At 35.4% G+C, this 25,952-nt stretch overlaps 1 protein-coding gene across 1 annotated transcript in view; it reads right to left on the minus strand.

Annotated features, from left to right (window-relative positions):
* Positions 1–25,952, minus strand: part of ENPP1 (ectonucleotide pyrophosphatase/phosphodiesterase 1) — a 62,184-nt gene that overhangs the window by 17,372 nt on the left and 18,860 nt on the right. Inside the window, exons 2-16 of the mRNA XM_084889581.1 lie at positions 20,570–20,642; positions 19,423–19,539; positions 18,632–18,757; positions 16,749–16,809; positions 14,046–14,143; positions 12,736–12,815; positions 11,577–11,696; positions 10,423–10,532; positions 8,640–8,705; positions 8,284–8,356; positions 7,119–7,227; positions 5,400–5,531; positions 2,807–2,838; positions 1,683–1,810; positions 50–119 (exon numbers count right to left, since the gene is read on the minus strand). Of these exons, the coding sequence (XP_084745707.1) occupies positions 50–119; positions 1,683–1,810; positions 2,807–2,838; positions 5,400–5,531; positions 7,119–7,227; positions 8,284–8,356; positions 8,640–8,705; positions 10,423–10,532; positions 11,577–11,696; positions 12,736–12,815; positions 14,046–14,143; positions 16,749–16,809; positions 18,632–18,757; positions 19,423–19,539; positions 20,570–20,642 (1,395 nt within the window). The remainder of the gene's footprint in view (positions 1–49; positions 120–1,682; positions 1,811–2,806; positions 2,839–5,399; positions 5,532–7,118; positions 7,228–8,283; positions 8,357–8,639; positions 8,706–10,422; positions 10,533–11,576; positions 11,697–12,735; positions 12,816–14,045; positions 14,144–16,748; positions 16,810–18,631; positions 18,758–19,422; positions 19,540–20,569; positions 20,643–25,952) is intronic.

Here is a 25,952-nt window from a genome sequence, read left to right on the forward strand (position 1 = left end):
TTCTTCAAATATAACTATTATTTTAAAAATATATAGTAGGTATACTCACTTGCATATTTGAAAATAGGTTGTCAGAGCCATGAAATCCACCTCCACAATATTTCCTTTCTGAAGGATTCCTAATTTTTACAAAATATGAATTAACAATGTAAAGCCAATTCATAAAGCAAAATTGATAATCATGGCATTATTTTCATTAATAAAGAATAAGTAACTTTTTTTAAACAAACCAAGAAAAGGTAAATAAAATCACTTGGCTTTGAACGCATTAAAAGCCACCTTTATCTTTTATTTTGTAGACAAATCAACTATAAGCTATATGATATAAAGGAAAAAAAACCCACTATCATTGAAACAGAACTGATTTTGATCCCTGATGGTTATAATAATTATCTGTGACTCTGGAAATTTACTTATATACTCTTGGTTTCAATTTTGTCATGTTAGGTTGTTTGTAACAATTAAATGATTTAACCTAAAGAAATGCTTGAAACAATAGATGTTCACTAAATATTAATTCTCCCATGAGGGTAAGACCATCTTGTCTTTCATATTTCCAAACACTACAAGTGCAGGTCTCCCATAAAGTAGAGACAGTGGAATTCTGTTGACTAACTTCCTCATCCCTAGCTTTCTGGCAATGACCAAAAAGAGTTAATGATCAAGTTTTGAGATGTTAACCATATTAATGATCCAAATAACTTGCTGAACACCAATAAACTGAGGTTTATTGGTAGATGAATATAACAAGAATGAAAAAATAACTGTATAATGATGAAGCTAATAAGTCATTATAAGGTAAAGAGCTTTTGCCAATTATCTGCTGAACTTTGAAGACATTATTAGGCATAACTGTAATGTGCAAAAGAGATACAATGGCAAGTGTCAACACAAATCTGGAGCATAAGAAATAATCAACTGAAACCAGTTTGGCTCTAAGAGCATCAGCCTGCAGACTGAAAGGTCCCGGGTTCAATTCTGGTCAAGGGCATGTACTTTGGTTGAGGGCACATCCTCAGAAGGGGGTGTGCAAGAGGCAGCTAATCGATGATTCTCTCTCTTCAATGTTTCTAACTCTCTATCCCTCTCTCTTCCTCTCTGTAAAAAATCAATAAAATAGCCGAAACCAGTTTGGCTCAGTGGATAGAGCATCGGCCTGTGGACTGAGGGGTCCCACGTTAGATTCTGGTCAAGGGCATGTACCTTGGTTGCGGGCACATCTCCAGTGGGGGGGGAGGGGGTGTGCAGGAGGCAGCTAATCGATGATTCTCTTTCATCGATGTTTCTAACTCTCTATCCCTCTTCCTTCCTCTCTGTAAAAAATCAATAAAATATATTTTTTTAAAAAGAAAAGAAAAAAGAAATAATCATTGCGGAGTAAATGGACAGAGCAGTGGTTCGTAGCAGTAGGTGATCCTCCCTTGCTCGGGGACATATGGCAACGTGTGGTGACAATCTGGGTTGTTACAACTATAGTACTTTTTCATCTAGTGAGAAGAAGTCAGGAATGCTTTCAAACACCCTACGATACACAAGATAGCTCCCCACAATATTATCTAAAATGTCAAGAGGCCAAGGTTGAGAAACCCTAAAATAGACTCTAGAGAATCATATTTGTGCAGTTTTCATTTTGAATTACTAATAGATCAGGCTAAGTTTATCTAGGCAGCTATCAAACTTACAATGCAAGTTGCCACTGAGGATCCAAATAGAATGTCAAGGGCTCAATCCTGTCACTTTTGGCAAAATGCAACCGCTTGGGTAAGAACTGTTTTAGGTAAGGTCTGAAGTGCTGGTTTGGCTCCCGGCACTAAAATCATAGAAGGCAAAGAAAAAGCATTATTTGCAGATTTTCTTAAGTGTAAACTTCTTTTAACAGTGCTTTCTAACTCCATATGAATTTTTTCCTCACAAATATTTTACCAGCATGTCCAATAAGTCACATGTGGAAAAACAAATTAGTTCTTAATATTTGTATAATGTACAAATTAAATATTCCTAGCTATTAAATATTCTTATTTTTACATGAAAACATAATCACTGCTTACATGTCCCAGGATACTTAGACTGTGTCACAAGATTATATTTGAGTTACTACTGATGATCCTATTTTCAAACACTCATATAACTACAATTGTAAGAGTTTTCTCAAAAAGTGAAATTTTTGTCCTCACTGGTTTGGCTCAGTGGCTAGAGTGTCAGTCTGCAGACTGAAGGGCCCTGGGTTCAATTCTGGTCAAGGACACATGTCCAGGTTTCAGGCTGGATCCCCAGTAGGGGACATGCCAGAGGCAGCCAATCAATAATTCTCTCTCATCATTGATGTTTCTATCTTTCCTCCCTCTCCTTATCTCTCTGGAATCAATAAAATTATTTTTAAAAGGAATTTCTTAAAAAGTGAAAATTTTCTATCAAGTAAAATAAAATAGTCTAGATAATTCAGCACCAGGACAAAAACTTTCTTAAAAATAGGCATTAAAAAAGACTGGTAGAAAATATATTGTGATGCTAATACAGTGTTAATGGTGGTACAGCTGTAAGTTTTTTTCCTTCTACTGTTTTCAATTATGCTTTTCTTATACTGTCACATTAATTTAACAATGTCAATAAACAAATTCTTAAAACTTGCAAACCTAAATTATTGGGACATATCCTTGAAAATCTTTAAAATCTACAATGCATTTAAATGTTGGCCCAGTTACTCAAAAATTCTAACACTATAGTCACAACAAATATTGAACATTTTCTAAATATATATTATATGAAATTAACAGTAATTAGATAATAGAACAATAAAGATACTCACAGAAAGATTTCTGACAATGCCTTCATAATTAACTGAAGGGGGACAAAGATAAAAAATTAATTTTTGATAGTATGCTACAATTAGAAATAAAAATAATACAAATATATAAACTGTCAGATTTAAGGCCTATGTTTCTAACAGCTCATTTAAATCATTATATATTAGCCATTGGCAGAAATAAGATAGATGTTAGGAATCCCCACCCAAGCCAATGAAATTATGTTACAATGTTAAATGAAAAGGCAAGTCATAGAACATCCACCTAACCATCCATCTATCCATCCAATAGTCTCCATCTGACCATCTATCCAACTGCCTGTGCATCTGTCTACCCACCCATTAATCCATTCATCTATCCATTCATGCAAATACTCATGCTTCCATCTACTACAGCTAGTATGATTTCACTGAATAAAAATAAAAATGAATGTGTTTTATATAGCCATAGAAAATATCTGAGGAGAAACATCCCAAACTTAACAGTGTTCAGTTCAGTTCAGTAACTGAACTGAAAGTAGAGGAGCTTAGGGTGGGAAACTGTTACTTTTTGCTTAATATACTTTGTTAGTCACTTAGTCACTGATAATTCCAGAATTTCAAAATAAGAGGGATAGAGAGAAGCTCAGAGAAAAGAATAAATAGAATAGTTTTGAAACTGTGTTGGCATAGCAAGCCCACAGTTACCTATACCTAGTGCACCTTGTGTTATAAATCAATTCCAGTCTAGCTTTCTAATTAAACTTCACATGATTTTGACAAAATTATCCATTTAAAAGAATATGTAATACATACAAAAAACTATACCTCTATCTATCTATCTATCTATCTATCTATCTATCTATCATCAATCTAAGTAGATAGATGATAGATAGATAGATAGATAGATAGAGGTATAGTTTTTGCTTTAATTTGGAAAACTTGAGGGCATAACTGAGCTAAGAGTGTGACTAAAGTTTAGCCATCCCATCCTAAACATTTCTGGGACTGCCATTCCTCTAACAGTTTTATAAGAGGTTTTATAGCTATTGTATGTTACTCTTATACACTTAAAAATACTAATTAGGGGCCCTGGCCAGGTAGCTCAGTTGGTTAGAGTGTCATCCTGATACACCAAGGTTGCGGTTTGATCCCTGGTCAGTGCACATACAAGAAACAACCAATGAATGCATAAGTAAGAGGAACCACAACTTGATGTTTCTCCCTCTCTCTCTTTTTCTCCCTCCCCCTCCCCACCTCAAATCAATAAATAAAAAATACTAATTACAATGTGTTATGCATATAGAGTCTATGTTTTGGGTCACTGTTATAGTATATTACATTAACCATTTTCCTGCAGCAAAATCTATTTTTTCATATAAATATTCAACAGTATTAATTAGCACATATAGCACTGCAGTGCCCAAAGCTAACTCATTTTTTGTGTGTGGTTATTTGATGTTTATCCCATCATTGTATATGTGGTCCCAATTTTGATAACTGTCAGATGACCTTTCTTCTCCTTCCATTTTAGAAGTAATTCTAACAAAAAGATAAACAAAATTGTCCTAAATATCTGAAAGTTACCAAGACAGTAATAAAAAAGAGGGGTATACATAAAAATTCCTTAGGAAAATTGTCCTCTAATCATTTCCTTAAGAATTTTGTCCTCTAGTTTTAGAAAAAATTGATAGCCTTATTATTGTGAATTTTCCTATGTATAACAATAATATTTTACAACTTATAAAACAAACAAAGAGAAAAGAAGGGTATCACAGAGGTGCAAACAACTATGAAGTAGGCTTGACTTGTAAAAGAATAAACATTTAAAAATATTTCTTGGTAGTCTGAGTAGTCGAGAGAGAAGGTAAAATTTCTTCTCTGTTTATAAGATACGCTCAGTGCTTTTGAAAATGGTTTTTAAAAAAATCATTTCTGAGGACAGAAACTAGTTGCTTATAGAATTAATCATCTCTGCCAACATTCTTCCTCATAATAGAATATTATTCTATAACCTGAGTAAATCATTTTAATGGAATGTCATTAATTAAAGTTGAATAAATGTAGCTAAACTTTTCTCCTAAGTTATTTTGTACAGTAATCTTGAGCCTAATACAAGCAAAACACACAATACAACATGAAATTGTACTAAGCTCATTGAATAACATTCTTAGCCATGAATACTATGGTGGTCAGACCTATCCCCATATCCAGTCCCCTAAGGGGAAGATTTGCACTGGAGATTATTTAATCATGAAAAGGAAATTAACTTCAATTGATTCTCTTTTATTTGGTGTTAATCCTCACCTTAGGATATTTTCCCATTGATTTTTAGGGAGAGTAGAAGAAAAAGGGAAAGACAGAGAGAAACATTGATGTGAGAGAAACATTAATGGATTGCCTCCTGCACAAGCCCTGACCAGGGTATAGGTTCGGAAGGAGCCTGCAACCAAGGTACATGCCCTTGACCGGGATCGAACCTGAAACCCTTTGGTTTGCAGGCCGACACTATCCACTAAGCCAAAGGACTGATTCTCTTTAGTTTAGACATATCATGATTTAGAGGAATGTATTCTAGATATAATCATATTCAAGGTCAGCATAGAGCTATACTTACATGAATAGTATTTATCTGGGACATCAGTGGGTCTCAATCGAGCTGCAGGTCCATATACAACTTTAATATTTTTAACATCCCCCAGATATTTATTCAGATATACATATTTCTTACAACTGCCTTGTTCCATGCCTAGATAAAAAATAAAATAAAATAAAATCCAAAACATGCTGCAACTTGAATGAAAAATTTAACATGTAGAACAAAATGTCTTTCACTTCTTGACTTTGGAGGCAGTATATATTAATTTTGGCACTATTTTAATTTCACTTTTACTTACTCTGATCTTTATAATACATGTTTTTATATAGCCTTGGGACTATAGGAGTGGTGTGGATATAAGAAAATAGAAAACAAGTTCTTTTTATTGTTTTTTTTTTTCTTTCAATAAACATGTGCTCAGTTCTCATGTTAAATATCTAATAGGTGAGACACAGAATCCTAACTATAGCTACCATTTTATTTATTTTAAAAAAAATTTCCCTTTCCTTTATCCAAAATTAGTTTAATGTTTTTTCTTATGTATGTACTACTAGAGGCCCTGTGCACATGTCCCTCGGCCTGGCCTGTGGGGATCGAGCTGAAACTGCTCTCTGACATCCTCTGAGGGGCCCCAGGTTGTGAGAGGGTGGATCGTGGGTGACACACCCAGAATCGGGCTTCCTCCTCTCTGGTTCTGGGTGCATCACCCAAGAACCACAGCTGCCAAGTTACCGCAGCTCAGCCGCTCCTGCATTGAGCATCTACTTCGTGGTGGTCAGTGCGCATCATAGCTACTGGTCAGAGTGTCTGCCCCCTGGTGGTCATTGCACCTCATAGCTACCAGTCACTTAGGCTTTTACATATATAAATAATATCTTTATGTCTTATGAGAGTGAGGAGGAATATCACATTTTTAGAATAAATATGAAAGCCTCATTATTTTTCCCAAATCACCTAGGATATTAACTGGAAGTATAAAATTCTTATTCTCATTCCAGGTCTAGAGTTTCCTTAAGACATGACTTTTTAAGACTATTTCTAGAAATAATTTTCAGTAATTATTTCTGAAGCAAACAATAATAAAAACAAGAAAAAGAAACAATATAAAGAACTTGTTTTCTATTTTCTTGTATCCACACCACTTCTATACTCCCAAGGCTATATAAAAACGTGTATTATAAAGATCACAGTAAGTAAAAGTGAAATTAAAATACTACCAAAATTAATATATACTGCCTCCAAAGTCAAACTTTTTGCTGGGTGGAGGGGGACAATAGGGGCAGGAAGAGGGGGAAAGGGGAAGGGAACATCTGTAATAATTTTAACAATAAAGACAAAATTTTTAAAAAGTCAAACTTATCATGCTAAAACAAATAGAAAAGGTACATAATAATCTATTCGAATTAAATCAAAATTGTTAGAGTAGATTTACCAAAATTTAATATAAAAGAATTTTTTTAACTATCTAAATTCCTGGTGTAAGTTTTCCCCAAATCAGGACATGGGTATAAGTATTTTTATTGATAGGCCCTTAAACTTCTGTGAATTCTGTGTTTCATTTGCACTTTATATTTAATATTATGCTTTTCTAAAGACTTTCCACATGAAACTATGGTGTTTTTGTTTTTTTTTAAAGAATTAACTATAAGAGGAAATAATGAAACAATGATCAATCAATTTGGGGGGGGGGGCGTTGCACATTTAACTTGAAGGGTAAATGATGCAAATTCAGATTACCATGATCTGAAATGAGGATGAGGTTCAGGCACCGATGCAAATTGAGCTCTTTTAGACCATCCATCAGCATGCCGACCATGTTGTCAACCCTCTGCAATGCTTTGATCATCTAAGAAAGAGAACCAATCTTATATGATATATGCCACACTAATGGCTATTCCTATAGAAAGCTATCTCTGTTGAAAGAGAGGGAGGGAGGGAGGGAGGGAGGGAGGGAGGGAGGGAGGGAGGGAGGGAGGGAGGGAACAAACTGTGGATACAAATACTATGATGAACTGACTCACATTTAGCCTTAAGACAAATCAGGTAACACAGAAAGAGCACAAAATAACTGCTGACAATTACCAGTGAAAGAGCCCAAATTCCACACATGCTTAATCCTAAATCTTGGGAATGGTGGTAGCTGAACTAATTCACTCTCCCTCCCTGGGTTTAAATGTTTCCTATGCTCCATGATACAAAATGATATGGCCATCCAGAAACTGAAAGCAGTATTTGCGGTTTTAAAGCACTGCACGGATTGCAAACATAGCCAGGAGTGGGCTCAGTTCCTACAAAGGTCAGGTCAAATAAGATGTTACATTTATGAGAGAGAGGGGAAAACAGCCTTAGTCCATGAGCTGTTTCCCGATGTCTCACTTCTTAGTAACCGCTCAATGAAACTCTTTATACTTTGGATAAAATCACCACTCCTTGGATGCCCCAGCTCTATTGTAAATATGGTCCAGATTGTCAGAGATATATTTCCTAAGATGGAGAGTTCATAGGAGGATTCTTCTGCTATTTGACACTTTACCCTATATTTTCCTAGAAAAGTGGAGTCTTGCCCATTTACAAAATGTTTAAAGAGCACTAAGTTTTAGGCCAACATACGGGGGGGGGCGGGGGGGTATAGAGTGGATAAAGGCTTTGGAATTCGAAATATTGAATTTAATTCATCATCAATTCAATTTAGCACAGTGAACATATAAAAAAAAATACAATTTGCCCAACTCCTATTTTGATTAAAGTGCATTCTGTGGTTTAGTAAAATTGTGCATAATACTCACTCTTTCCAGAAAGCATGGAATCTTACAGAATAATCTAGAAACCAACTTCAAATCAAGGTTCGTTCAGCTACCCATTACCAGGTTTAAGGAAGTAACCACTGATAAGAGGTACTTACTTCACTGCTGACTGGTCCATAGGCATGACCTGAAGAATCTGGTTCTTCTAAATACAGAGTGTAAAAGTGTGGTCTAAATCAAACAGTATCAAAATGTAATATTTCATTGTACAACAGAATGAAAAGAATAATTCAACAATCGACAGTGAACAAAAAGCATACAACACTGGGGTAGCATTTCTAAACTTGCTGGGAAATAATTTGCAGGTTGCAAATTCTTCAAAATGTGACTATAATAGCTCAACAAAGAATTCATTTGGATATCAAACCTCATAGCCAATATCCAAGTTTTCTTGCAGTCTATTTTAAAATATTGTGTAATTTCTATAAGACAAAGGAGTATTTATAATACATACCTTTGATCTTGTGGAAGCTGTAGCCATTTAAGAACACTTAAAATTCTTTCTTCAAATGGTACTGAACTAAAATTAAGAATAAACAAAATGAAACAAATCTGGGACCATTATTTAGGTTTAAAATGTAAATGTTTTTCTTCACAAAATTGCATTAAGAAAGATTAAAACAATCTAATGCATCAATTGTGTCTACAGCCATGTAAGAGTTCTATTTGGAAACTTAAATTTGTTTTCCAAAAAAACGGAACAAAAATTAACCCATTGTATGCCTTAAGCACTTGTAGATGCAAGCAGCTGACCTTCCCCACATGCCACTCACGTCTGTAAAAATTAGGACACATATGTAATACCTTAATCAATAAAGAAAAAATAAATAATAAATATTTTCCCTAAGTGGAACCCTGATCAACTTTAAAATCATTTTTTCATGAGAATTTTCAGCTGAAACTATTCAAGAACACCGAATTGTGATTAATATATTTATTTTTATAATATTCATTGCAAATTGTTTTTTTAATTAAATTCAAAATATCATGGCATGTGGGGATGGTTTTTATTTTGGACGCATGACAGTTAACTGGTTAAGTTTTACACATATGAAAGTTGTCATTGGGCTTAATAATATATTTCCTAAACTCTTCTTGAGAATATTTCTCCTATATCTGAAATAGCAATTGCTACCACGTGAAAAACCCATGGGTCAGTACACTCTACTAAGTCACCGTATAAAGACTCACTTGTTGATGACTCAGCAAAAGAAGGAAGAAGGCAGCTGATGAACAGATAGTTCCCCGGACAACGTTTCCTCAGCAGAATTCACTACACCTTCCTCCAGGCACAGGATTTTGTTTACAAAACTCCACTAAAGTGTGTGCTTGCCCAACCCCATCACAGTTGCATTCTCTATTAGATTTGGAAAAGCCAAAGAACATATACCACTAATCTTTGAATCCCCCATGCCTGGTATAGTGGATGGTAATAAAATCTCAATTACCATCCACAGAATGAAAATAATCTTCTATTATATAAAAGCTTAATTACCCTTACAGGGAATGACCAGAATGACCTGTCGCTATGATGTGCACTGACCACCAGGAAGCAGACGCTCAATGCAGGTGCTGCGCCCTGGTGGTTAGTGCCCTCCTACAGAAGGAGTGCTGCTCAGCCAGAAGCTGGGCTCATGGCTGGCTAGTGCAGCGGTGGTAGCAGGAGCCTCTCCCGCCTCCACAGCAGTGCTAAGAAGCAGCAAGCCAAGTGGTAAGGAGCAAGCAGGGAGGCAGTTAAGAGCAAGCAGGTGGGTTATGTAAGGAGTGACCAGACAGTGGGTTAGGCGTGAGCAGGTGGGTGGTTAGGAGTGAGGGGTCCCAGATTGCCAGAGGGCACAGACCAGACTGAGGGATCCTCTGCCCCTGCACAGATTTCGGGGTAAATAATAAGGTGGGAAGAGGCAATGCACTATGTTCAGGTAAACCACAGAGAACTAACAATGACATAAGATCACCAAAGAAGCCCCACTAGTGTGGCTCAGTGGTTGAGCATTGACCTATGAACCAGGAGGTCACAGTTTGATTGGTTCAATTTCGGCCAGGGCACATGCCTGGAACCCAGTAGGGGATGTGCAGGAGGCAGCCAATCAATGATTCTCTCTCATAATTGATGTTTCTATCTCTTTCTCCTTTCCCTTCCTCTGAAATCAATATTTATTTATTTACTTACTTACTTATTTATTTATTTTAAAAGCTATTCTATGTTATGGTCCTAGAAAAAGTACATCTACACATACCCATTATATATTTTATAGATGTCTGGGAAAATTCCATTAATTTCCACATCTGAGCCTGGCCAAAAATATGTGGCGGTCTTCAGACCTTGATATTTCGCTGTGAGCCAAATCTGGAAAAGATCACAAAGGAAAGTTAGGAGATTATGTAAATATTGATTTCTTAGGAAAACATGTGTTCCTGCAACACCAATGCATTCTTCTCAAGTGCTAGGATGTTTACAAGATTAATAAGATCTAGCAGGTAGATTTAAAAATAATAATGTAATATGACTCTGAACAGCAGCAAAAATAAATCAAATAGAGACTAAATTAACCTAAAGAATATGGGCATAAGTCAGTTGGCAAATCCTGCAGCTTTTAGAGCCATGCCCCTACTTCCCAGGTTCCCCTTGAAAAAAAGAAAAATTCACAAATATGCATGTCCAATTTATCAACACCTTAGCTTATATAACTGATATTTACTAAGCATTTATTATTGCCAATTATAGTTCTAAATAGTAATCCAATAAGTATCCTAGGTTATTAATTTAAATAATTCTCAAAAAACCCTATGAGCTACTTAACATTATTAGCTACAGTATAGATATGAGAAACTAAGGCACAGAAAAAATAATTTGCCCAAAGTCACAGAGCTTTAATATCAGAGCTAAAATTTGAATTTTATAACCTGTAAATTATACATCATGCTCTTTTTCCAAGAGGATTTCTAAGACTATCCAAATAGACCCGTTAGAAATATTGTAACAATTTTTAAAAATGGAAAGGGTACATCTAAATTACAGTCATAAAGAATCTTCTAAGTTTTCATATGCAAAAGAAGTCAAAGTTTACCTCCTTCAGAAATAATTAGCTTGGTGTATATAAAAATATTACTTCCCATCCAGCTACTGCCATATGCTACTAATACAAGAAGATAGGGTCAAGCAGAAAGAAAAATGGCTCAGAATAACCTGAGCCCAATAAATTACTACTCTCACTACACGATGACACAAACTGCATTTAGGATTGTTAGCATTCATCTACAAAAGGATGGCCATCGACACAGTAAATGAAGCAGGTTATTAAGAGTGCCAGGGAATCTGGCATTTTACTCTGATTGTAAGAGACGAGAACAATAAAAGAAACTGCTCTAGTCGCTAAAACAAACAACTTACCGGTTCTCCTTTGTACCACTCAGGATTAAATTTCTCTTTACTTTTCAGTGCAAAGGAAGCATTCATTTTTGGATCGTACATTTTATTGTCAATTATGCCATGGGATTCTGGATAAAGACCCTAAAAAACATAAAATGCGGGTTTTATGCGAACAATAAATATTTTCATGTTACAGTCACTGAACAATTTCATCAAAGAAAAAGAGGTTACTGAAGTTAGAAGGAATTTAACACAGTTTGAGGGAAAAACAAAACAATGAGTATTATCCAAACACAACCAACCACTCAAAATGCTATGCAGTATTTGTGTTTTTCATTATGTGAAAGGAGGTAATAAGTTAGCAATGCTAGGGATGAAGGGCTATACAAATAGCAGCCTCCCAAATTGTGAAAGAAGGACTATTTTTTTGCATTGCTGAGGAAGGCATTTCTGCAGAACAAACTTTTTTTGGGTTGGGGTCCATACAAGCTATAGTATAAATTTTCTGGCTTCCAGGCCAAATGAATTCTACTTTCCATTTTCCTGGATTCAAATTAAATCTGGAAACTTGGACTGAAACAAAAACAGGGCTGTAATCCTATCCAGAATGAGGCAGAGTGATTTGCTCAAACTCATCCATTAAGATGATTGATGGGCCATGGACACAGACAGCAGAGTTGCGGAGGCCAGCGGACGGATGGCGGGGGCTGGGTGGAGGTGGGCAAAGTGTGTGTGAGAATGATAGAGGACGTCTGTAATAGTGTCAACGATTTTTTAAAAAAAGGATGATTGGAAAGATAAATTGCAAACATACCAGTGTGAGATAGTTTGGGGGCTTAAATAAAGTAAGCTACAAAACTAATCAGAAAAACAAACAAACAACAAACAAAAAAACAGGATCTAAGAATCAGAGATCTTAAAAGCATTTATTGAGGTCTTTGGCCACCTATTTTCACATGAGAAAATTGAGACTTGGAAGGTAAAGTGACCTTCCCAAGGTCAGGGCTAGTTAGTAGCAGAGCAGAGACCAACCAGAATCTAGGTTTTTTGGGTTAATTATACATTAGAAAAGAAGTTATTTTTTTTTTCTGATCTAATATCTAATAAATCTCTCAAAAAAAAAATGCTACATTTACATCTCATGTCTGAGAATACATAAAAGTTGAAATGCAGAACTTACCGTGACAATGCTATAGTGATTGGGGAAAGTTTTTGATGGATATACTGGTCTCATGTTTCTAGCATATGTTCCACAATTTTCTACAAATAAAAAAAAATTAAAGATTGTTATTAAATAGAACTGACAATCTGTTTACCTTATTTCGCTGTGGTACCACAGAAGTCTATAAATCGTACAAAAATATTAACCCATGAGGAGTTTATAATCATATACAAATTCAGGGGGAATTATAAAGCAGAATTATTAACTCAAATTCAATGTTAAAAGAGTTAATTTTTCTCCTAGTCAAAAATATTAAACAAAATAATTAAACCAATGAAATAATTATCCTGTGTTAATCAATAACATCAAGCTCCAGATGGACCATTTATAATAACGATGCTTGCTAGATCTTTGTGACTATTTAGTGGTCGCATACCTAAGTTGCAAGAGGTAATACAAAAAAAAACACACACACACACAAAAAAAAGACAATAGCAACAACAACAACAACAAAATTGAACTAGTAGCTAAATCCGTGTAAAATTAAAACTAGGGTGAAACAGTAGCTGGGGTGACAGAGACCCAACCCACAGATTCTGAACTAGCTCACATTGGACAAATTCAATGCTGCTAAAAAAAAAAAAAAAGCCATATTCTGTTTTTAAGTCAGAGAAAGCACAGAAGTCAATTGTCCCTAAATCAGCTCCTACAGCAGCTGCTACTGAGGAAGGAACATATAACTAATGATTCTAACATTTTAATACCTCATTGCCTCAAAAGGTTCCTTGTATTGGCATGTGTCTATCTCACTGCTTTCCAAACACTTCATAATGACAGACCACATTCCCCAGTTATCTCAAGTTAGACAGGCTTATTGTGTATCGGTAGCTTTTAAACTTCACATATCGGTACCTACAGCTACTTAATTCTGAACTCAAGATGCCATCAAGACAAACCTTCCTCCCACTGGTTACAAAGGGCCAGATGCAAGCGTGAAGGCCCATGGTCCTGGCTGGTGAGGACAGGGCCTTCCTTGCCTATGCTGGCTCATCACTAAGGAATTTTCATGTCAAATGATATTTCTAAAAACTATTTTCTTCCAGTGAGAAATAAAAAACAAATTTTAGAAGTATTTAAAAGGCAGCTTAAAGTAATTGCAATATTAAACACTAGTTCCTTATCATCAAGTTCAACCACTCCATACCAGAGAAGTTTAGTAAAACAGTCAAGTTCAAACTGCCAGTACTTTTCCAAAAAAAAAAGACTGTGTCCTTCGACTATCTCATTGAAATCGTGGTATTCCAATAGTAAACTCTGAAGTTACTCACTTAGTCTGCTAATAACAGGAAGAAGTCCACCCCAGGTGTGTAAATATTCTGCCCTGAAACCATCCAACGAAAATAAGAGGGTAGGAGGTGTTTCAAACCTGGGCAAGAGGAAAAAAGAACATGTTTAAAGAAAGAGGACACACATCCAATGAAGATTTTCCACTGAGGTCGGTGTGTAATCTAAGTTAACCAGCAAACTCAGGAGCAATCTCATGAAGGATATTTTATAAGCGTTTATATTCATATACATGTTTTTACTTTTTATTATATACCTATCAAACAGTACTTATTAAGCACTCATACCATTGAGTCACCATCTTCTATTCTACGAGCTAACCAAATGCTACTAAAATGCAATATTTCCCCAATATGCATCAGAATAAGTGTTAACACAAACTATTTTCTAAATTATGTTTTTGTTTCCATTAATTTTTTTTCTGAAAAACCACTTTCTGATATTGTCTATACTTAAATCTAATAGGTAGCACCTAATATCACATAAATTATATACAATAGTTTTTAGCTTTTATATATTGAAAATATATTAATATTTAACAGAGAAGTTTAAGAGGTATTTGCTGCATTTAAATATATAAACAACAAAGAAATTATCTAAAGCTAGAAATGAATAATGACAACACTCACACAGCCTGTAGTGTGGAAATCTAAACAGGGAAGCAAAGAAGGAAACACACACACACACACACACACACACACACACACACACACGATATACTCAGGAAAAGAGAAAAACTATGGAAACAACTGTTACGTGACTTCACCAAAACAGGCATGGTTCAGAAATTTTGCAGCTTCTAATGCTATTTAGTAGATGGCAGGCGAGTTATATATCATTGGATAACCATGAAAAAAATTTTCCACTGAAAATGTACTCAGTAATTTAAACTTTTTTTAAAAATATATTTTATTGATTTTTTACAGAGAGGAAGGGAGAGAGATAGAGAGCTAGAAACGTCAATGAGAGAGAAACATTGACCAGCTGTCTCTTGCACACCCCTGACCAGGGATGTTCCCGCAACCAATGTACATGCCCTTGACCGGAATCGAACCCGGAACCTTTCAGTCTGCAGACCGACGCTCTACCGCTGAGCCAAACCGGTTTCGGCGTAATTTAAACTTTGAAAAGCTGATGTTTACTTCACCTTGCTTTTTTCAACTCTATCACCTCCCCAGCTTACTCTCATATACAAACACAAATAGAAAAAGAAAGAGATGTGTATGTAATTTATATAACTTATAGTAACTAGTGTTAATACCACACTCTGTTGAGTGACTCTGCAGAATCAGCTGCATATAAACTCAATGGTCTGTATCTTTATGAAGTTATTTATACTCAATCAACAGCAAACATAAAAACAGTTTATTGAACCACCAGGTAAATATACTGGTAAATAAATTTCCAGTATAATAAAATGTGTTTTAAATTATAACCTTCTCATAAAGAAAGAAGATAAATTTTTCCACTAAAACAAACAAACAAAAAACCCTCAACATTATAATTGAAAAATAATGATCAATGTTTAGAAGAAGAGGAAAAATTCAAAATTCACTAAGTCAAAAATTTCCTGTAAATCTTGGACTTAAAAGGCAGCTTAAGGTACATGAGAAGTGTCCTTTTAAAAAAAAAAAGTTTCTTCTTTTGAAACTTTTTGGTTTGAGTTTAGCCTTTTCTATTGTTGTTACTATTGTTTTGAACAACAAAAATATATTCTCCCATCCCAAAGGAAAAAAATACATATTTTATAAAGCAAAAATATTATATACATAAAAATAAACTAAAATACAGGCATAATATTTTTAATAGTTTAGAAAAATCATCATTCTAAAGAGGTAAAAATATATTTCATGAAATGAATAACTCAAGCCCAGCTGGTGTTGCTCAGTGGTTGAGCATCGACCTACAAACCAGGAGGTCATGGTTTGATTCCAGGTCAGGACACATGCCCGAGTTGTGAGATTAATCCCTAGTGTGGTGCATGCAGGAGATAGCTGATGAATGATTGTCTCTCATCATTGATGTTTCTATCTCTCTCTCCCTCTCTCTTACTTTTTGAAATCAATAAAAAATATATTAAAAAAAAAGAAAGAAATGAATAACTCAAATTATATGGGGTAGATCTCAAGTGGAGCAAAGCTAAATGTATCTAACATCTTTTATAAAATTTCCATTCCCTGAATTCCACAAAACCTTTCCCTGATGGCCTAGTATATATAAAATACTCTAAGTGCCAAATACTCTAAGGACAAAAAGAACAAATGTGAATTGTAAAAACTATGTAACATCCTCGCACAGACATGCTGCTTATTCCCCAAACTTATAAATGAACCAAATGCAAAAATATAAAAAAGAAGCTGTGAAGTAATTTGCTACAAGTGCAACTCTCAAAACTCCATATAAAAGTAAAGGCACCCTTCCTTCTAAGAAGGAGGATACAAATATTTACGCCCAACACTCATGAATACTAAATACTACATATTTATGACTTCATTTTTTTCCACTACATACCAGAGTGAGGTTCACACCACTTTATACCATCTCTATTCCCCCAGTGCCAAAGATGAGGCCTGAAATTCATGATTAATGAACCAATGGATAATAATTATTTTATCTTTCCAATTTAACAAGAAAAAAAATGGTATTTCTAAGAAAGAAAAAATTTGTATCTCAGAATATCATCTTACCCTGCTGGACACTGTGGCTCATTAATGCTCTCACAAGTCTCTTCTACCCAACTTTTCTCACCTAAAATATTTTAAAGAAATAAAACAAGATGAACACACTTAATAGCAATAACAATATGATGCTTGTGAGACACATTAAGACAGATTCTAAAAACAAAATGTGTTAACATTTAACATAGGTAACATGGGGCATGGTTCTAGGAAAATATAATGAAAAGAGGGAGGTAATCTGTCTCAAAATAAAAATGTTTCCAAAGAGTTAGTTGATATCACAAAGAAAAAAATGAATGTATCATCACTGGACTAAAATATAATATTACACTTGTGAGATCTTGAAGGCATCTTTTTTATTTTTAAATTGTTCATATTTTCAGCCAAAATTTATAACCTTCCTTCTATCCCACCCAACAAAATCTTCTGGTATAAAACTATGATGTCAGTACCTCTCAAACAGAGCTAGATAGTGCCAGGGAATTTCAAGGAATCCTGTAACATCTAGATAAAACATCCTAATAACATGATTTTACATATTAACCTATAATCTTTTGCAATAATTTCACATCTACTCTCTTAATGCATGATAGAATTTTTTTTTTAAATACAAAAGTATGAGATGCTGTCTATTTGCTAAGGACTCATAATCTAACTAAGAAGAGAAAGTAAACACATGAGACAACGATAACTGACAAAAGAGAATATGCAACTGAGTTTGAAATGAGTAACACAAGCAATATACGAGAGAGTAGGTCAGAACTGAAGTAGACAAGATGGAAACTCTTCTTCCTGTGTTTTAACATAAGCTTCCTTTTAATGATGTAAAATACAACCTATTGAAGTCTAAGAACCTAATGTTTAAAAAAAACACGATCTTAATAATATGCTTTAGGAAGTTGAGTTTTCAATATTTTCCCACTGTACCTTTCACAAAATGAACAGATTATCCTAAATGCCTAAGTCATTTCCAGTAGGAAGTTAGGCAATGTATAGTCATGTTTTCCCTCCCAGACATGTTACATTTGATGCAATGCTATATTCTTGCTGCAGTTTTCCTTTTTTTTTTTTTTTTTTATTTGAGAAAGAGATCATTGCCCTTCCTGAGACCCTGTGACCTGGCTCTGTGCTGTGGATTTTAAGACAACCTATACTTTTAGGAAATTAGGAGACAGAATCCTGTAGAAAAATTAGTCTCATGTTCATATGAAATGAGCCTCCTGATTCCTAAGAGAGGTAGAGGCCATTATAAAGGACAAATTTACTTTTATGCAGTGAGGAATATAGAACATAGTCCCTAAAATTCATGAGCAAGCCAGCTCTCTCACCTCTATCTCAGAATGTTGCGACCAGGCTCATATTTACAGAGCTATGTCAAGCTATAGTGGGCCCAACAGTAAACTGATCATTTAAGCTCCTCCTATTATTCATGTCATAAATTCAGCATCTAAGTTGCTGCTATTTTCTTAATTGAATTTATTGGGGTGGCATGGAAGTCATTATCCTCCTGTTTTTACAAGGGAACCTGGGACACAGGAGTCAGCCGGAATGATCTTTCCACAATTCAGCATTAAACATAAAGCTAATGTCAAAACAACAGGAGGGGGTGGTAGCTGGTGAATGAATGACTATAGACAAAACACGGTTCGCCCTCTGCAGATAATAATTATTAATCTGGGAGTGGGTACAATGTTCACAATACACTTTCTTTTTACTCATGTATATGTTTGAAATTTTCTTTAATAAAATGTTTTTAAAGTATTTTTTCAGCTAGTCTGGTTGGCCAATAAACATGACTCCTAATGTGAAAAGATAAGACGTGCAAAACCCAGCTAAGACCTAGGAAGGTGTGAGGCAGTAGAGACAGACGGCTGAGTGTGTGGAAAGCTGACCTCGACACACAGGGCTGTAGTTGATGCAGCAGTCACCATGCTCCTTGCAGTCATCTGAGCAGGAGCACAGGCTTCGGGACAGCCTTTTCTCGCCACACCTGAACTTGCTGCAAGTCCATATGTGCTCTGGGAATAAATATCAACAGCAATTTCAGGATTCGAACTGAACACAGAGCTGTTGTCTTCTGGAGCAGCACTCGCAAGAGACAACAAACCGGTCCATAACTTTCAGTCACTGCCATCACCATGTCAATCAGAACAAACAGGGAATATGCAGCAGCAGTTGGTGTTAGTTCACTAAAACCCCAGGATCTCATCATTCTAAAATGTGGACAAGCAGTTCTTATGATGGAATTCACAGGAAGATCTTGGCTTTTCCCACCAGCCATTTGCAGGTTCTCAAACTTGAATCCAGATCTGGCTCACTCCCACTTAAATATTAGTCCGTGTCAGATGTAGAGAAGTAAACATCAAACTGAGAAAATTTTCCATGTCCTGAAGGTTTTATTTTAAAGTTTACATGGACATTCAAGAGCTCTTGCTTTAATAAAATAGTCACATACGTTCCTTTGAACTTAGTTTAAATGCAAATTAGGTTGTACATTAAAAATAGGAACACTGTTGCTAGCCATATAGTGTTTAAAGGCCCAAATATGTGGAATTGTTTTCTCTAAGAAAATATAAAAGTTTAAAAAAATCTCAAATGAGTTAGGTAATCACATACCCAAAAGACGCAGAACCATCCTGTGGTGTTGCTAATGCCTATGACATGTTTACCAGCACATGTTTACCTGGTTCTATACAGGTCTCCTGGTAATCGAGGCAGCAGTTTCCAAGTTCAACGCAAGCAACATCACAGCGACAGTTCCCAAAGGTTCTTTCAAAACAGCGACCTTTGCAACTCTTAACTGAAAATATTGAATAAAGAGATGTTTCTAATCATTAGAGAATTGCAAAGCAAGCACCAATTGATACACTTAAGTGCATCTACTTTGTACAATTCAAATACTATACAATACACAGATGGAATTATAAAATTACCTAATAATCTTTCACCAAGACACACGGAAACTGATACAAATAGAAGGTAACCTGTGTACAGAGTTTACGATTTTCTCTCTTGTCATAGAGAAAAGAGAAGTTTTTTTTTTTGTTTTTTTTTTGCTAATTACAACCCTACTGTGTTTGATAAGGCTTAAATACTTTCTGGAATGGTAGAGAAAAGTCAGAATAGGGGCTTGTTCTGAAGGTTGGCTTAAACAGCCATGAAGTTCTCTCACATTTCAAAATGTGAGAAAAGATGTTTAAAGTGAATATCTATTAATCTTTCAGAGAAAGAATACCTGATGTACCTTATTCTCTGTCTTAGCAAAATAATGACTCCTACAATGAACTGTGATTTGGTTTTATGATTTATAGTGATCTTACCAATGCTGGATAATTTTTACATTCGACACATACACCACACACACACACACACGCACATTAACTTACAAATATCCCAGATGCCTTGAAACCACTTTTTTAAGAGCCACAATTTTAAGAGCCATGAGAACACATAAAGATAAGTTTCTGGTTGCCCAAGGATACTGGCTGGTCACCTGGTAACCTCTGGGCTCGAGGAGAAAGGAGTGCCTGGGGAAGGCAGGGAGTGGCTGCAGGAGCTGATGCCAGAACCTGAGGTCCATGTCTGCTTGTTTGTTCCTTTGTTCTTAATTTACTTTCTGTTGTTTTCTGTTTGTTTTGTTTTTCAATCATAGCCCCTCTTTATTGTTTTAGGATGAAATTTTGCAAGTAAATAAAATATGGATAAGATAAAAGGTTGCTCAAACCAGCACCAAATATCCAAGATCATGGAGCAGCCATAGGATTAGGACATAACACTTATCGCATTCTGAAGAAGGCTGAATATCATCACACATATACAGTACTAGTTACCTTCTTTGGCACAGCTTGGTTTCAACCCAAATATACAGCCAAGGATTATTGTTAAGACACAGACTGACAATACCTGTGGGGATATAAAAAGAAAATTATATAGCTTCAAAACTCTTTATTTCTTCAAATGTTTTGTTTCTTTAAATGTTTCTAAACTTGCTGATGCTACTCTGTTTCCTGATCAAAGTACAGGTCAAACAATCGTGTTCACTTCATGACAATTCAAATTGCACTTCTGCATTATAAACTTTTCTGTATGTATGTTATACTTCAACAACAACAAAAAATGACTTATGTCCGTCCAGCATGGCCTAGTGGTTGAGTGTGAACCTATGAATCAGGATGTCAGGGTTTAATTCCCGATCAGGGCACATGCTTGAGTTGTGAGCTCAATCCCCAGTTGGAGGTGCGCAGGAGGAAGCCAATCAATGATGCTCTCTCATCATTGATGGTTCTATCTCTCTTTCCCTTTCCCTTCCTCTCTGAAATCAATAAACATGTTTTTTAAAAACACCAAAAATAAATAAATAAAGACTACTTAAATGTTAGCAATAAATCTATGCTATCCAAAGTTAATGTTGCTAGAAATTTTCCAGTTAATATAAATTAATCCAATTATAGAACTTACAACAAGAGAGGAAAAAGAGGAAAATCAATTTCCTATGTGAAAGGCAATGAGAACATTAGCTGCCTCCTTTCACAGTGGATCTACACACACCTAAACAATACCTTCCTGTGCACTGCGGCACCTTGTGGGACCAACCACTGGACAGGGTTAGTTGACTACATCTCTGGTCCAAATGTTACCACAATTTGGTTGTACGATTTGGGGCAAGTCGCTTACCCATTCTAGACAGCAGTTTATTCACCTGTAAAATTAAAGGGTTAGACTACACGGAATCCCTAGAAATATTTCCGGTTCTAACATCTTGGTACTTTCTCATTCTCCACTCTCCTGGCCTTTGACATTTTCAAAATAAGTGGATACATCATTCAACACCAAAGAACAATAGAACTTTTATTTGTGAGTCAGAAGAAAAATAAAGAAGAACTCGTAAGACAATTCTTAATATTTTTAGTGGGATAGAGTTTCCTTGACAGCTCTCTGGGATGCCACTTTATAGGACAATCCAACAAAATATTCATTGAATACCAACTGTGTGTAAGAACTATGTTACACATTGAAGGAAAGAATAAGAGATTTCTTGGGGAGCTCCTATTTTTGCGGGAGGAGGTAAATACGACAGCATAAATGGATCATACTTGGTAGCCTCTACAAAACAGGAGACAGTTTGGGGTGGTTGGGGAGAGGGAGATCAGAAGGTGTGTCACAGAAAAAGTCTTTGGAGGGCAATGATGATCTGGGACTGCAGGCAGAGTTGAGAGAAGCAGAGAGGACAGAGCAGAGCAAACATCTAGGAGGAAGGCCAGCATAAGGAGATGTTCAAAGAAAGGAAGGCATATAAAGGCAGCAGATGAGCAATGAGCAGTCTACTTTGGCCAGAACTACTGTGTTTCCCAGAAAATAAGACATCCTCCGAAAATAAGACCTATTTACAGGTTTCCTTCTGAGTGAAATATAAGGCATCCCCCCAAAAATAAGGTCCCCCCTAGGCTAAACATGAGAGATTCGGTCCACTGATTCTAAAAGAAATGGAGTCACAAGAAATTCACCAGGAAATTCAGGAATTGGATTGTTATGATGATGTTCCAGAAGATGATGACATGATTGTCATTGAATAAATGAGTAAATTCTTGATACTGTAGGATTCACAGTTTGTCTGGTTTGTGTTGACAACTACCGTACTACCGTACCATATACAGGTAATAAATTTCCTTTATTTTCATTTAACAATAAATGTGTACCGTATTCTTCATGGAAAAATAAGACATCCCCTGAAAATAAGACCTAGCGCATCTTTGGGAGCAAAAATTAATATAAGACACTGTCTTATTTTCGGGGAAACAGGGTAAGAAAATCACAGGGAAATGGATGTGGGTGCAGGGAGAAGGCATGGAAAGGTGGAGTGGTATTTCCCAAAAGCCAAAATGAAGAGGTGGTAGAGAAAGGAAGGATGGATAAATGGGCCAGGGTGAATAGTGGGTAGTGGCTTTTATGAACACATTTCTTCAAATAAAACTTAAAGTATTGATCTTATGCCAATATCTAGGCTAGGTGCTGGCTACTCAGTAATAACATAGATATGTCCTTGAGATGCCCATTCTTAGATGACTGCAAGAACAAAGAGGAGAAGAATGGTAAGTAAACTGAAGCAGTCTGTCTAACTTACGTTTTTAAAAGTGGGAGTAAAGGGAAGGAGAACAAGAGTATTATAGGTCTAAAATACAACAGGGTTTAGGCCAGCTCCGCCCTTTTTTAGGAAATCAAAAATCTATTTATGTCCATTAAAATAGGAAACAATCAGAGGAAGAGCTTGAACAAATAGCTGAAAATAGCAGAGACAGAACAAGATACCAGAGAGAGTACTAATGGATTTTCCTGAACCTTTGATAGTGGTGTAAATTGACACAACCATACAGAAAGCATCATTTTAAAGCATATATCAAAAATATTAAAAAATCTCTTACTGTCTATACATCTACAGGAAAATGAAGATAATGGTAAAACTAACCTGTATTTAATAGACTCTAAGTTAAAATTAGAATTAAAGTTTTATTTCTTAGTAATAAACTTTTCAAGAATAGTTTGAACAGTGTTTTGTCTTCCCATCATGTAACTTACAATAAAGAGTGACAATTTTTCTAAGTTTTTGTGAATTGTCACATTCCTTTCTAAATTTAGATCAGTTTCCAATGCTTTGACTTTTGTCCTTTAACTACTGTGAAATGTCTCCAAGAGTTCCTCAACTATAAAATTTTTGGGTTAGTGTCCCTTCCTCTAAGGCATCTTCATCCATTTAATCACAACCATGCTCCTTATTTGTCCGTAAACTCGCTACCACCACGTTCATCTGACTGGGTATCTAAGACCTATTAAACAGCAGCAGTGTTAACATTCCACAGTAGCTCTTTCTTCCATCACCCCATTTACATTCAATTTGAAATTCACTTCCAGCATTATCACTTTTAGTTCCTTAACCACTGGTTTAAAACATACCTTGTATGTGCAGACTTTTACCCTCTTGCTGAACTGTAGAAGAGTTACACTGATTTTTTGAATCACCTCTTCTTTGCTAAATTATGTTACTTCATAAGATAATGCATAGCATGTTATTGAAACAAAAGTATAACAAAAGCAATCATTTTTCATCTATAATCCCATCCATAAAAAATGGAATTTAGATTACCTACTACTTCATTACACAACACCCCATCAGAATAGTTTTCAGTAGGGAATTTCTCATCAACAATTTTGAGGACTTTAAAATCTAATTCAACTTGAATTATCCTCTCAATGTAGTTTAATTCTACAACACAATAGCACAATTTCCTTACAAAGTAAAATTATGACTTTAAAACTTTATCTCCATTTCTAATTTATGATAGCTTTCAAAGTATTACCTTTATATCCCTGTCTTTCTAAGCCACACTCAATCTCATCAAATTAGATTTAAGAAATATTAATGAGTGCCTGAACTGTGTCAGGGAACACCTAATATGATAACTTTCTTAAGCTGAATGTCCTTTATCCTCACAATTGTGTCAGCTTTGGCAAATATGGGAATAGTGAGATTATTTATTATCTCATTAACAGATGTCAAATAAGAGCCAAAGAAATTATTATAGCAGTATCTATCAACTTATGGCTTAGTATAGATTAAAGACTACAATGATAGCAAAAGAGGTGCTGAAATAAAAGTCATATAAGAGGTATTTTATAAAGCTTAAGTGCGCGCACACACGCATACATACAAGACAACAAACTCCAAATATCTATGGTCTTAGTGGACAAACCACTGCTTATGAAAGTAACTAAAGGGCCAATCCGAGGCTAATGACAACATAGCAGAGGGTAGCCGTCTGGTGAGTTCCTTTGGCTCGGCACAGATCCAGACAGAGGCAGAGCTTGTCACTACTTGATGAAGTCCAGATGCTAAGGCACTTGGAAGATCCTCTATTACACACAAGTTAAGACCACAAGCCATACAGCTTTTCCTCAGAGAGACTCCTATTTCTGTGGATGAAAAGAATCTCTTCTCTGTGGATACCAGTATAGCACTTTCCACAAACATTAAAGGGGAAAAAGTGAGATAGTAATTCCACAAAAAATAAGCTTCAAAGACACAGAAATTGTGTTTGGCTTTCCAAGAATCTACCATCAACGTTTTTTTGCAGTAACGATTAATAGAATTGCTGGATGTATGCCGTAATTTCAAACAGTACTTGCTTCTAATTTGTGTCAGAAACGGTGCCATGAATCTCGTGCCGTTTTTTAAATGCAAATGCTTCTCATATTTAGTAAGTGGGAAAATCAGCAGCAGGCTGAGGTCTAAAAGACTCCATCAAAGTGGATTCTAGTTATGAGTAAAGAGAATTATATTCATATTTCTAAAAACCACATGCTTTTTGGGAGGATCTTTATGCTCTTTTTCTCATCTTTTTAAAAGAAAACTGAAGAAAAATACAGTTAGAAGGAGGTAGAGCAGTTTTGTAAGGCACAAAATAGAAATCCTTAAATTATTATTATTTTATTATTTTTTTATTAAGGTATGATAATATCTTTCTATTCCCCCCAAATTATTATTATTTTAAATACTAAATCTCTGTCAGCCTGCGGACAGAAGGGTCTTGGGTCGGATTCCAGTCAAGGACACAAGCCAGGGTTCTGGGCGTGACACCCAGTAGGGGGCATGCAAGAGGCAGCCGATCAATGATTCTCTCTCCCTCTACTTCTCTGAAATCAATAAAAATATATGTTTTTAAAATACTGGCTCTCTTAAATGTCCCCATGTGTTACTCAGAGGCACTGGGCTTTTAACCATTTCCTAAGTGAGAAAGACATATAATAGCTGATACATATTTTTTAAAATTTAGATATGAGACTATGTACGTGAAAGATAGAGAGGAAAATGTCTCCAATTTCATATAAACTTGCTAGGTGTTTCTGGTAATAGACTGTGCAGTTTAAAAACAATTATTTTGAAAAAAACACAGTCCACATTTGGTTGAACTAACCTCTGGGGAAGATAAAACATGAGATTCTTCTCCAAACTAAAATTCATATCCAGAAAGTTTTTCTTGGCACCTTTGATATTTAAGCAAATAGTCATTTCATCATTTCCCTCATTGTCAATGAATTATCCTGGTGAATAAACATTTAAAGAAAAATCACAAAGAAAGTTTTTATCAGTAGCCTATGGGAGCTGGTAATGATCATTGAAAAATATATATTTAGGAGGACATGTTAAAATAAAATATCCAA

Source organism: Pipistrellus hanaki, assembly GCF_964339955.1.
Source record: "Pipistrellus hanaki genome assembly, chromosome: 7".
NCBI lineage: Eukaryota > Metazoa > Chordata > Mammalia > Chiroptera > Vespertilionidae > Pipistrellus > Pipistrellus hanaki.